General features: G+C 37.8%; 1 protein-coding gene across 2 annotated transcripts in view; it reads left to right on the forward strand.

Moving 5' to 3' along the window:
- Positions 1-14,684, forward strand: part of LOC124531918 (serine/threonine-protein phosphatase 6 regulatory ankyrin repeat subunit B) — a 62,352-nt gene that overhangs the window by 38,937 nt on the left and 8,731 nt on the right. For both annotated transcript variants that reach the window (XM_047106489.1, XM_047106488.1), the window contains exons 5-8: positions 1,445-1,537; positions 1,839-2,052; positions 5,784-5,980; positions 8,116-8,214. In XM_047106489.1, the coding sequence (XP_046962445.1) occupies positions 1,445-1,537; positions 1,839-2,052; positions 5,784-5,980; positions 8,116-8,214 (603 nt within the window). The remainder of the gene's footprint in view (positions 1-1,444; positions 1,538-1,838; positions 2,053-5,783; positions 5,981-8,115; positions 8,215-14,684) is intronic.

The raw sequence follows: 14,684 nt of genomic DNA on the forward strand, positions 1-14,684 counted from the left end.
GGGGTCTATTTACAATGGCTGGCCTCTATAGTCTATGGACGTATGAGCTCTATTTTCACTTTTTAATTCTTTAATGGCACAGTAATATTTTATTATTATTTTTAAAAAAGTAAAAAAAACTCATGTTAAACATTGTAAAACGAAAATTATTGACTCCACGAATAATTACTGTAATGATTTATCTATATATATAAATCGTTTGAAATATTACTTTGCATGAATACGTGAAATGAATAATGCTCGTAAGATGGTAACGGAACGTACATATTTAAAAAAATAATGTTTAATCCCTGTGCTTAATTTATGAGCCTTACAAAAAACGCAATACCGAATGTATATCATAAATATTTATGTTCGCATAAAGCAATTTAATCTGTGCCCATCGCTCATAAATATAGAAGACATTTCGTCATCAATGAATCACACGGAAGACAATAAATTACAAACTTTATGTTGATGACTTTAAAGTTTTGATTGGCTAGTAGTTTTTGGAGTGATGCAGCATTGGTCATGACGATCGCGTGCAGTAGCCTGTCGCCTGGCACTACCATCCTCGACGGCGACTCCCCTCGAAAACAAGCTTGCTTTGTTTACACAAAGCATGCTGCCTAAAACTGCTAATTTTTTTTAACGTATTTCGTGCAATAGCGTACGAAAAGTAGAAAAGATTGATCACACTAGCAGCATTCCAACCTGACGCATCACGCATGTGACGGTAAATAATTAAAACAACGTCAAAAAAACGAGTAAAACGCACCACCCGGCACCCCCTCGAATAGAAACTAGCTAATTATCCAGCGAGCTTTAGCCGTCGAGTAAACGTCATAACGCAAAATTTACATTGCAAATCAGTCGCGGAATATTAGTTATAACGTTGAAATTCAAAATTAGTAATTTTAATACAATAAGTCTCAGTCCGCCCTACGACACGACTAGAGAAAGGCAGTTTTAGCATGTCGTCAAACGCTGCCTTTGTAACTGGCGGACAGTTCTGATGGAGGACCAAGTACGTATACGTCTAGATCGGCGTCACCGGTTAGGTTATTGCATGCGAGTAACGATTGCCGTTCGATTTTATGTTATGTCGTACCGCCTACGAAGATTGCAATGCACATAAGTCGAAAGTATTGTTGGCATCGTGACGGTTCGGAAGCTCCGTGCTGTGGCATACCGCACTAGCGTGAGTAGTTCGTGCATAGACACTGCATCGTATGGATTCGAGTGCGGGTGAGAATAAGTATTCAAAAACGCCCTCGCCATGTCTGATAATGGCAGGGACGTACCTACGAGCGCGAATCTAAGTTTTCGTTCGGGCGTACGCAGTCCACCCGCGAATCTTCAATCTAGGGACCAGCAGAAACTCGAGCTCAGTTTCATAGAATTGAATAAAGAGCGCGCGCGCCAAAAGGAATGGAAAAAGCTAATTCGCGACATGGTGTTCCAGAGGGGTAAGGTCCCGTTGCTGCTGGCTGTAGAGGCCGGCAATCAGAGCATGGTTCGAGAGCTGCTCAGTGCTCAGACAGCGGAACAGCTTAAGGTAAGATTTGCGCCTGCTTATTTTTTTTAGCAATCTCTTATATGTGCTGATATTTGTAAATAATTTAATAGGAAACTAAAATTAGTATATATTTTATGTCCTTTCTTGAAGTTCACGCTTGCTTCGTATCAAATTACATTAAATTCGGTTCAGCGGTTTGGTGATGAAAGACCGACAGACAGATAGGCAGACAGAGTCACTTTCAGATTTATAATATTAATATTGATTAGCGCATAACTAACAATATTAGTAAATTAGGTATAGGACATGAATTTGTCTGATCTAAAGTAATTGTATCTAGGCCTCCACTCCGGCGGGGGACACGGCTTTACACTTGGCAGCGCGGAGACGAGATGTGGACATGTCCCGTATCTTGATAGATTACGGCGCCGCTGTGGATGCTGTCAACGGGGCTGGTCAGACCGCGTTACATATAGCAGCGGCGGAAGGGGATGAACCGCTTGTGAAATATTTCTACGGCGTTCGTGCCAACGCAGCCATAGCTGATAATGAAGGTGAGCTGTATTACCTTCTTCGTCGGCGTCATTATTAAAATCCTTTTCCTAAATGATTTCCAGTTGCTATAGTAATAGAGACTATTATTAAACTTACTTAAATACTTTAAAATCAAGCCTTGTCACAAAATCATAATGCATTAAGGACATTATGACATGTAATGTGATCATCGTTTTTGATTTTTCCTGTAATAAATTTGGCAACACTCAAAAAGTCCAGAATATTTGAAATCTGGTAAACATTTTACATATATTCATAATAATACGAATTTGAATTTATTTCACTAACTTTTCATATTTTATTCAACTTAACGAAGCTTTAGCTTAACGAAGTCTGTTAATTTTATGATTTTTCGTGGATTTAGTCAGAGTAGTTCTTACTTTTGAGTTTGGCAACAATATGAAAATACAAATTTACTAATTTTCGAAAATAAAAACTAATTAACCATCTTATTGTATAACTTCGAAGTCTTTTGGAACACGCGAACCGAAGTTCACGTAATATTCATCAGTTTCAATATCTATCTCCATATCAATTTAAGTATATTTGCCGAATGAACTACATATCGCCGTCCCCGGGGAACAAAATGATAACTTCCATTATCATCGTTTTAGTGTTTTGTCATTTTTGAGATCTTTGGATACTAATACACCTGCTCAATTTTTTTCATAAATATTGTAGTGATACTTACGAAGTTACAAAATATTACACTACTATTCTACGATTATACTCATGCCTGATATTTCAAGAACAAAAATATATTGTACTATTATCTAAATGTCTTTATTTCTTACTGTAGGACAAACAGCCTAACAAGTATTTTCTCGTAAAAACTTCTCGACTAGCTTGTGATAAAAGCAGTTATCATTTTATTCTTGTGCAAAACAGTCTACGCGTTTCGTATAAGGTGGATTTATAATACTACTTTTGATGAAGTAGTGATAACTCATACCATGTTGTATGTTAAAAGAGCCCAAAAGAAGGAATTTATTACGAGGAAAATGATATAGCTGAAGAGTTCTCGGCTGACGAATCAGAGTATTAGTCGAGTCTACATAGGACATCAAAAATATTGCAACTCAATTGTCTGTCAAGTACTGGAGGCAATTCGGATTACATAGAAAATGCAACTAAAAAATTGTAAACAATATCCAAAATTTATTTTTTTTAACACAAGAAATATCATAGAATCGCTATGAGTTATATACGAAGCTCATGAAATTTCAGATCATCCTAAAACAATGACAGAATGTGTTCTTGACTTGGCTCCAACTAAGATTTATAATATAAAAAAAAAATATTATCAAGGAATTTAAAAAAATTATAAAGGAGGTGCCAATGAATGGTTTCAAAATCAAAATGATCCATCAAAAGGAAATATTGGAATTAATGAATATGGCATACGAGAGCAACAAGATTTTGAATGTATTCATCATCAACAGCTCATGTTCGTCCACCGCCGGACAAAGGCCAATTGCACTCATTGTGATCGTTCTTCGGCTACTCGCATCCAGCTCCTGCCAGCCGTCTTGCGTAAATCGTCACTCCACCGCGCCCGAGAACGTCTTACACTACGATTGCCGAAACGCGGTCTCTACTCTAGAACACTTTTTCCCTAACGGTTATCGGTTCTGTGATGATGTTTGTTCTGATGTGATTCCGCAGAGAAACGCTGAGCCGGTTTAAAGTCTTAAACTGGTGGACCAGCTTTGTCGTGACGTGAGTGACTACGTTTTGTCTCCGTATGTCATGACGGGTAGGAGGCACCGATTGAAGACTTTCGTCTTAAGGCACTGTAGGATCGACGATGTAAAGATTCGACGTAACTTCCGAATCGCTGCCAAACCTAGCTGAATTTTTCTATTCGCCTCGTTCTCAAGGTTGTTCTACCAAACAAGTCCGAAACCCAACCTGTCCAGGGGATTGGAATTCGTCGAGACTTCGTGCAAGATTGACACCAGAGAAGAAAAGGCATGTAAAGGGATTGTAAAGGCTTGTTAGGTATTGCTATGTTTGGCATGCTCAGGTTGCGAAAAGAGGTGCTAATGAAAAAGGTGCTTGCTTGAGGCAATTGCTACTCCATGAGAAGAAAAGAGGCGTCAATCACATGTTATTTTACTCCGATGTGTGTTACGGTCAAAATAAAAACAGATTTATTTTAGTTTGATATATATTTACCTCACAAAAGCTTGGATTTAATACAACGGACAGATGTTTAGAGATCGGCCAAGACCAAAGTGTGGGAGATTCGATGCATTTCAATATTGAGGGATAACTGAAACATAGAATAGAATATACTACCGATTAAATTTACTCAATTGTTAGGAACACATGTGTTAATGGCGACAGATATAACGTCAAGGAAATGTTGAAATCAGAGTTTTACAACCTAAGGGGCAGCCTAAAAAACTGGTAAGATGGTAAGAGAATATTGTGGAATCAAATTATAGAAGAGAGTGTTACCTATTCACAGCAATCAGTATTAAAATACAGATATGATTTAAACATAGAACCTGTGAAGAATCAGTATGAAACGAGATACCCGACAGATAGTGAGTCCAAACCCCAGCGATGTGACGGAGTTGCCAGTGCTGTACATATGTATACTAAACTTTCTCCAGTAAGCAAGGCTATGTGTGATGGTTTTATGTGCGTTTCCAAGTCAGGACATATCTCAAGCATTATCAAGTTTCTAACTCATCAGGGTAACTCTGGAAGCAATGCTGATGACGAGGAAGAAAATCATGATTAATATTTCAGTTGTTGATTAAAACTGATTTGTTTGAGTAGGTAGTTGAGTATTGCAGTTGAGTATTACGTTTTTTAATTAATAATATGGAAGTATGGATTACTTATTTACTCGATTTAAAGAAGGATTAAAATAAAACAGATGAACAGATGAAAAATATTGGACGTTTTGTTGTATTTCCTTGGTTTAATTTTGTTTTAATAAAAAGGTATCATGAGAAAAGCAAAACTAAACGTGATAACCATATCAAAATTTTACAAGAAAAATCGATTACAGTCATTAAACATAAAATAGTAAATGAATATTTGCGAGAACAAAATGATATTATTGTATTATCTTTTGCAATTGGACTGTTGAAACCCTAAGAATAAAATGATATAGCTGTTATACAATATTTGACTTTGGATAGGAAATACTGTGAATAAAATGATAACGGACGTTAGGCAACACAGGTGATGATTGATTTCGGCTAACTTCTTATTTTTTAAATATATTCGTTTCAACATAGGTTACAGGTTCTTCTCGTTATTAACTTAAAGCTTTTAAAAATCTAATTTTCTAAAAACTTTAAATCACGCTTCTATGTCCAGTATTTAAAAAGTTATTGACGAAAACATGTTTTTTAATTCTCCTGAAAATTTACGTTTTGTTAGTTATCTTTTTATTCCCCGGGGACGGCGATATATTATTAATTATAAGCTGCATTGCAACATTGAAAATAGACCTTCAAGATTAATGTAAGCTAATTTAAGTATATTTCTTATAAAACAAATTCCTTATCTTTTCTTTACTGAAAAAATATGTATATTTACCATAGCTATGATTTTTTAAAGTTTGGGTTGACCCAAGTAAAACAACTCACTTGACTATTGCACTACAAAATAGAAAATACAACAAAAAAATACCATTTTTTTAATATAAATATATTCTTTAAATTGCACCACTTAATTCAAAAAAAGTAAATAAGTATGTTTATAACAGATCGCACTCCAATGCATCTTGCCGCTGAAAACGGCCACGCAGCAATCATTGAACTTCTGGCTGACAAGTTCAAGGCGTCTATCTTCGAGAGAACTAAAGATGGAAGCACACTGATGCACATAGCCTCGTTAAACGGCCACGCTGACTGCGCCATGATGCTGTTCAAGAAGGGCGTATATCTCCACATGCCCAATAAGGTATATTCTCATTCGGTAGTTACGACATACAGTTCAAATGTAACACGCGAAACAACAAAGGCCCATAAAATATGTTGCGGTGGCAAGTTGAATTATAGGTTAATATAAGTACAATTAAATTGAGGTAATATTTGTTGCTACAAATGCTGTATTACGTATGTTTTTAATTTGGTTTTAAGTGTTACCTACTCGACCCGCCCCGGCTTTACACGGGTTCAATGCTGATACTAAATATACTACAGATTATTTCTTCTTTTTTTACTTTAGTATCATTTTACTATATACAAATAGCTTCCTCTCGAATCACACTATCTATTAAAAAAAAAGCGCAACAAAATCCGTTTCGTGATTTGAAAGATCTAATCATACATAGGGACAGAGCAGTAAGCGACTTTGTTTTAGGTACACTGTGTTAAGATGATGATTCTGAGGTGGAAAGGTCGTGGGTATTTTGAGAGTTAAATCTTTATCCAGCAGTTTCAGTAAAGATACATTTACGGGTTATAACTCTATTTGTTATGTTTATACATATTCATAAATGACTTATATATAAGTATAAGTATGGTATATAGAAACTTGGCGATTACTTTCCTCGAAACCAAATTACCACACGGAACGTCCTTGGCAATAAAGGAAATTAAATCATAAGATCGTGAAAACATAACATAGAATGCTATAACAGCTTACGTAATATAGTATGGATATTTTGGAAGATTTTTATCAGTTCTTGTATAATTATAACGCATTAATTATGTTTTATTTCATCGATAATACACGTGTATACGATCACGCACACATATACACATTTGTGTATGTATTGTTTTTTCCTTTGCATATTCAATACAATCGTAACTGTTGTGAGTCTTTTTTACTACAGCTCCCTCCCCCCCTGCAATCCACAAACAGAAAGTATAAATAAACTTTAGATATCTATATAGCTACAACCTTAATCGATCAATTCGACCAGCCAGACAAATTTTCAGTGCAGTTCACGATGATTCCAAAAAAATCTGCCACAGATTTGAACCCGCAGACATTACTTAACATAAGGTCATCTCTAAACTAAACTACGTCTAAGGCGTACATTTTTATAAAACAACTAATTTTCGAATGCGACTTTGCTCTCATGGATCATTAGGTGTTAGGTATAAAAAGTATGTCTTTCCTTGGAGGTCAAGGTTATTCCTTACCAAATTTCATCAACAGAACACACACATAATTATTTCTCATTTATAATAATGGTGATAGATACAGGATTTTTTACATGATAACAATTTGTATTTTGCTCTTCCTATTAGTTCAAAAACATTATATTGGATAGATTAGATAATAGAGCCCATTGGGTTAGAAAATTGGGGCCAAAGTGTAAATAATTTTGGTGCCGCGGCTTATGAATATGGAAATGATTATGAATATGGATATTAGTTTATCTGATGTAATAGAAAACGTCATCATTTCCATCAGAAATACGAAATTACTCAACACTTTTTTATTTATAAATAAAACTAGTATAACAATTCAATTATTTTTTGGATAAAGCTCTATTGTACTCCAGATATTTGGAAAATTATAGTCAGGCCAAAATAAGTGGTAATATAGGCAGCTCACAAAACTTGTTGTTGTAATATGTGTGTTTATCACATAATTTAGTACATATTTTCATTTTGATCAGACGAGCAGGACATCTTATTTAGACGTCGTATTTTTCCTTAATTTATTTAAGTAAATATTTATTATTCATTTTCCATTTAAGTATACCCAAACGTTTTTCAGCCGATATAATTGTACTACTGTGGTACTTTTTAACGCCATATATATCTTATAACATGAAAGCCTTAGGTCATTTTTGCTTATATTTTTAAAAATAATCATAGATAGAATATTAATATATATAAAGTATACATACAAGTAATTAAACCCACCTTGCGTTTATATGTCCGAATTGTGTGCATTATTCTTTTGCTATAACCATTTCAAAATCAAAATTAAAATATACTTTATTCAAGTAGGCTTTTACAAGCACTTTTAAATCGTCATTTAACAACTATGTATATTAAGTGAAACTACCATCGATTCGGAAAGTACATTCTACGGAGAACTCTTTTCCATGACCTTGAAAATTTCTCGTATTACAGGACGGTGCCCGGAGTATTCATACAGCGGCAAGGTATGGCCACGTGGGAATCATTAACACATTACTTCAAAAAGGGGAGAGCGTCGATGTGACCACCAATGTAAGTAGAACTACCGAACTATCACAACTTAAATGGTCAGGAGTTTCATTAGGTAAACTCTAGTAGTAGATAATATACAAATTTTACCTAAAAAATAAAATTTTTATTATGTTTCCTGGGACGTCTGAAGTCCACTATGAGAGAGAGTACATTGTTCTTGTTCCGCCGCTAGCCGCCAGAGGTCTCCGTTTTCCCTCCAAAAATGACTGCTCAGTGGCGCCCTCAACTTTCTTAGCGATGTTTCGTTCCACAAGCCGCCATATTTTTTCGTCATTGGGAGTTCATAATGATGATGGCTCACCAGGAAGACATCACCTGGACTTCAGACGTCCCAGGAAACATAATAAAAATTTTATTTTTTAGGTAAAATTTGTATATTATGTGTTCCGTTTGACGTCTGAAGTCCATTATGAGAGACTTGTTTGTTATCTCCTGGTGGCTTGTGGATGAAATTTTATTAAAAAATAAACAACGTAACAATGTGATAATGGTTGCTTATATTAAAAATATAATGTATGATTACAAAGAAAAATTAAATTTACACTTAATTGAACAAAATTAAAGAATTAAGTTAATAATAATCAGTGAATTAGTAAGTGATTAATTAGAAGAGAAAAATCGGGATAAGGATTTTTCTGAATCTACAATCATGGCGGATTGAATTGGTTTACAATAGAATTTTCTAAATGTACTTTCGTGTTGCCAGTTAGCTTTATTTAGAATATCATTAATATTATAGTTTTCCAGCCAGTTCAAGGATGAAACCGCCGATCTGAAGCTACCTGGTTAAGCTTGGATGCCAGCTTCAGATAAAACTTTCTTTACCCAGCCACCAATTATAGTCGGTGTGGCTGGCTTAACGACGCCTCTAGTAGTAATAAAAAGATTTGATATAGACCCTCTCGAGCTTCTTGATATTTCTTTTAGAGTTCTTACCCAAAATACCGGATCAATATTTCTTTCAGGTGCAGCTGAGAGTATCCAGTCTGATTGACAATGTGATCTGGAATCTGTTTTCGACCCAAACGAAGGTGTTAGAGTGATTGAGTCTGAATTGTCCACGAAATGATTTGCATCACAATGTAAAAGGGTCAGATCGTGCACCCTACGCCCCGATGCTAACAACAAAAGCGTGGCGGTGTGTTTCGAAACCTCGTAAAGGCTAGTAGGATCTGGGTTAACGAGTTTTAGATGCCTGATGACTATTCTTGCATCCCAAATAGGGATCTTGGGCGCAGGAGGTTTTGCTATGGAGATAGCTTTTAGCACGTGCTTAACTATGTGGCTGGAGGAAATCTTCGCGGTGGAGATAGTCTCACAGATTGTTGATATTGCGCTCTTATGCACTAATATGGTACGATAAGCTAAATTATCTTTTATGTGTAGGTGGGCTAAGTAGCGTGCGACCTCGGCTGGCGTGGGCATACGCAGATCGATGCCACTGCTTTTACACCAGCGCGACCACTTCGTCCATATCGGGATGTAAGTTTTAAATGTGGAACCGCGCCAGCAGGATGACAAAAGCTGTCTCTCTTCCACAGACCAGTTGTGGGTCAACGAATCCCACCCAAAATGAGCCAAGCTTCCAGGTTCAGTCTGTCCACTTGAGCCGGTGGACGCCCTGTGGATGTGTCTATGAGATTTGTCTCCAAGTCCTGAATCTTCCTCGGTCGAGTCAGTGATCTGTTTTTGAAGTCTGGGCGCCAAAATGGTTTCTTCCACTTGGGCGTTATTATTATAAATCTGCCTGATGCTGAGTTGAGATGATGGAGCACTCGAGGCAGGAGGCTGGGTGGGCAGAAAATCCAGGCCAGATCGTAATGCCAGTGCCTGCTGAAAGCCTCGTGAAAGCAAGCGTTCGAGTCTGCCAAGTCTAATGAGACATATGTTGGAACAACATGTGCGAGATTTGACGCAAATAGGTCGATTACGGGTGTTCCCCAAACGCCGAAAATCTTTTCTGTAGCCTCGGGCAATAGATGCCACTCGGGAGCGACGCGCTTGCGCGAGAGGTGGTCGGCTTCCGTATTGTAAACTCCCGGGAGGTGGTGTGGGAGGAGTACAATGTTGAGGCTGTCCACTAACGTCAGCAGAACCTTGGTCAGCTCTAAGAGAGGCCCTGACCTGGTTCCGCCTTCGTTTCTTATGAAGGCTATCACAGTCCGGTTGTCGCTCTGCAGGATCACAGTCGAGTCTTTCAAATTCCTTGTTTCGGCTGATATTGCAGCGATCACTGCATACATTTCTTTCATGTTGCAATGCCAACTTTGCTGTTGCCGAGTCCAAGCACCCTGTAATCTCTTGCTGTTGACTAGAGCTCCCCATTGTATATCGGATGCGTCCGTAACGATGTAATTCGTTGTCATCATCTCGTGATGGATTGGAGTCACTTGATGTATCTTGTCCAACCACCATTCCAAATCTTGATGGACTTCCTCCGAGAACTTCATTGGGGCTCGAGGGTTCAGACGAAGCTTGTTGCTGTGGCGTTGCAGAGTTCGGCAGTGCAACCTTCCCCGGTGGGTGATGAAGGTTGCAAAGTTGAGATACCCTAAGAGGCGTTGAGCCTGCTTGAGGGTCCAATTGCCTGTTGCAAGCCGAGCTTGAATGTACTGACCCACTTTTGAGACCTTTTCTTGGTGAAGGGACTTGGTGTTGATTTGTGTGTCCCAATTTATACCCAGAAATTCTATTGACCTCGTCGGAGTGAGGATGGATTTTTCCAAGTTGACATACCATCCGAGACTGGTTAGGAATTTGATAGCAATTTTTACTTGGGCTTCCAGCTGTTCCCTGGACTGATGAGCTAGGAGGTAGTCGTCCAGGTAGACAATTAGACGGAGTCCTTGCTTTCGAAGCATTTCTGCAGTCCAGTTCGTTAGGGATGCGAACATTTTTGGTGCCGCCGCTAAGCCGAACGGGAGGCAGGTCATCTGCCACAATTTGCCTTCGTAGCTGATGCGTAGGTAGCGCCTGTGCTGTACTTTGATAGGCAAGTGGTAATAGGCTTGGCTGAGATCTAGCTTGGCCATCCAGTCTCCTGATTGAAGGAAGTTGGGGGTCTGATGGTGATTTATCAAGTTGAAATGTTTTGGTGTCAGGTATCGATTTAGGGCTTTCAGATTGAAAATTACTCGATTTTTTCCATTGCTCTTTGTTATGATGAACAACGGGGAAATGAAACTTGGGGTAGGGGGTGCAGGCTCTAGAACACGAGTTTGAATCATCTTCTGTAATTCGATTGACATTAACGTCGATTTTGGAGTCTGGTATTCCGTCAAAACTTCTTTTGTTGGAAGAATTAATGGTGGCGCTTGGTTGAAAGGAATGCGGGCACCAGATACCATTTTTAATATAGCCTGTGGAGGATTCAAGGCGGCCCACTTCTTTTGAAAGAGCCTTAGACACCCCCCCGTAAAACCACTCGAGTCATTTACTTTTAAAGTTTTGTTTACTTTGCTTGTGGCTTTTATGTCCTCCCTTTTGGCTTGAGCTAGAATTGATTTGGTTGCGATGAGCACTGAAGTCTTTTCTATCTTTTTTAAAGGTTGTATTGGTTCCCGGCTTTGCAGGGCGAATACGAAAATTCAAATTGTCTTTAGACGTTGACGGGCTAGAGGACACAGGCCGAGAAACCGTAGAAGTTGTTGATGCGGCATATTGTTTGTGTAGCTTGTCCACCCCCCCTATTTTTTGCACATACGCAGATAAAGCCTCAGGGTTGAACATATATTCGGCCGAGGGAGGTATTTTCTCTATGTCTTCTCGAACGTACGTACCTTTAATAGCCTTGACAATAGCACGACGACGAAGTTCCAACACCTCTGCACGTTTTCCGCAAATTATTTGAAAAATATCGTGTGTTACGCTTTTATAGGGCGAATCGGTTCCGAAAAGTTCTTTCAGTTTCTCATAAATGGATGACGGAGAGAGCTGAGATTGGTTTACCGCCGACCAATCAATGAGAGATTGTAAAGCTTCATTTACGGACTCATTTTGAGCCATAACAGCATTGGACAACGCTGCAAAACTCCGCTCCATTTGAAACCATCGCAATGGAGCCTTAGGATCATCAAATTTTCGCAATTCCTCGTTCACTTTTAGTTCCATGAAGCCCGGGAACGCGACGTACTTCTTTTGAGTTTCGGTATAGCGCACAGAGTTCCAGTCTTCAGAATCCAAACGTTGTACCGACATCATTTTAGCTACGCGTTCGTTATTGGCTCTTGCAATTGTGGGTTCTTTGATAGTAAGATCCAACTTCGCTATATCACCTACCACTAACTTATTAAAATTTGCGGGTAGGTCACCTCCGCGACTGTCAGGAATAGGTTTAACGAGAAAAGGTGTCGATCTTTCCTCTAATGCAGGTTGTGAGGGTATTACTGCCCTAGGTGTTTGCGCAGCACCCGGTTGCATAATATTTTGGATGTAACTCACCAGATGTTGCGAGAGGGCCTCAAACCTTTGATGCAATTCGTCGTCTTTCACCGTAGAGCCCGAAACGCAGCTGCGGGAGCCGCGCGAGCGGCGCACGCGCTTCGGTGTAGGCTGTGACTCCTTACTCACAACACTTTCGTCACTATCACTGTCACTAGGGCTCGATGAACGTCTAGAACGAACAGTCAAACGCGTGGTGCCCAGAGCACCTTCCGACATTGTATCGTTAACGATACCGGCGCGAGAATCCGAAATCGAGCTAAGACGACGCTTTCGCGAATTTGCAGTCACGTTTTCGTGGTCGTTAGTTTCCATAATAATCACGACCACGAAATAGGAAAAACGAAAACAGAACTTTTTACTTCACTTCTCAAAAGTTCAAAATAATTTATAGACAAATTTCGATAAGCAGCTTTAGCACGCGGTTCGAAGAACAACGCAACAATGACGAAAAAATATGGCGGCTTGTGGAACGAAAAATCGCTAAGAAAGTTGAGGGCGCCACTGAGCAGTCATTTTTGGAGGGAAAACGGAGACCTCTGGCGGCTAGCGGCGGAACAAGAACAATGTACTCTCTCTCATAATGGACTTCAGACGTCAAACGGAACACATAATATATTATCTCATCACTTACAGCAACCAGATAATCTTGGTCTTGACCGATTCCCTGGTTGAACGGCAACCTTGAATAAGATGTCTAGACTTTTAATTGAATGGCTAATTGTGCTGGTTGCCTGCAACATATACACAATATGTATGTGATATCTGCATTTGAATTTGAGAGTTACATTCATATAAAATATGCAATGACCTAAAATACTGTCTATATAATATTTTAATCTGATAAATAATATAGCATAGTACCACACAACTTAGATTTAGCATCGCCAAAATTCGTAAAACCGATCACATCCGAAAGAAGTACGCTATCCCAAATTATCAATATTCACTTCTTACGTGAATATGATCTTTACACAAACGTAATAACGTGTAATATCATATGAACGAATATATTCGTCAATTTGACTCATACATGTATTTGATTTCTCGAGTTAAACTGACGCGAGAATCTATAGCGACGAATAGCGTCGAATGACGCTAGGGAGCTATTTCTATTGGTTGTATAAATCTGCAGTAATCGGTTTTATTGAATTTGCCGATGCTACATCAAAGTTGTGTCGTACTATACTAATCCACAAAACGATCAAACAAAATTGCTAACAGTTTTAATTTTTGATTGGTAACGGTAAGCTTCTCAAGTTTATTAAATTTAATTGAAAATATTCCTATCGCCAATAAATAAAGGCTACTTTTGTAATGACCGAATTCGGTTTCTTAGAAGACGATGAAGTAAAACAATCCAAATTTGCAATAGACCGTCGAAAATCTTTACATTAAAATACAATCGAACCTACTGCTTTTTTAGTCTGTGGCACTCGCTATAGGTAATAAATATCGTTTTAATTAATTAATTAATCTATTTCGACTACCAGTTCAATGACTCGCACATAATTCTATTGAATATTAATCGTTTGTAGTTGTATTGTTATCGTTTTTGCAATTTAATGTTGTTATGCATTTGTCAATTGATAACTTTAACATTAAGGCAGTTCCTATCAAATTGGTTATATTTTTTTCCAATTTCAAAACGATATGTCATTTATGTTTTTTAAAGGTTTACACAAATACTTTTTCTCTGTTTACTTGTTAATTTGGGACGAAGACACGAAACCATGATGCCTTAAAGAAATAAATTTAAAAAAAAAACCTGTTAGTTACATCAGAAGTTTTGCAAAAAAATTAATGTTTCAAAAATAATAAATAATATTTAATTACTCGTAAAATTTTATTCAAATACTTCGTAGACTGAAGCCAAAAATAAAAAACACTCCAAAGTTATTTTTATTTCGTTAATAAAATTAAATTAGTTGCTATAATCGTTCGATGGAATCTTTTATCAATGTCTTACGGTGATTGAGAAATAGTATCTTAAAAAATTCCGAGCTCATATTATGTCTGAGTTTTATTCT

Source organism: Vanessa cardui, chromosome 8, assembly GCF_905220365.1.
Source record: "Vanessa cardui chromosome 8, ilVanCard2.1, whole genome shotgun sequence".
NCBI lineage: Eukaryota > Metazoa > Arthropoda > Insecta > Lepidoptera > Nymphalidae > Vanessa > Vanessa cardui.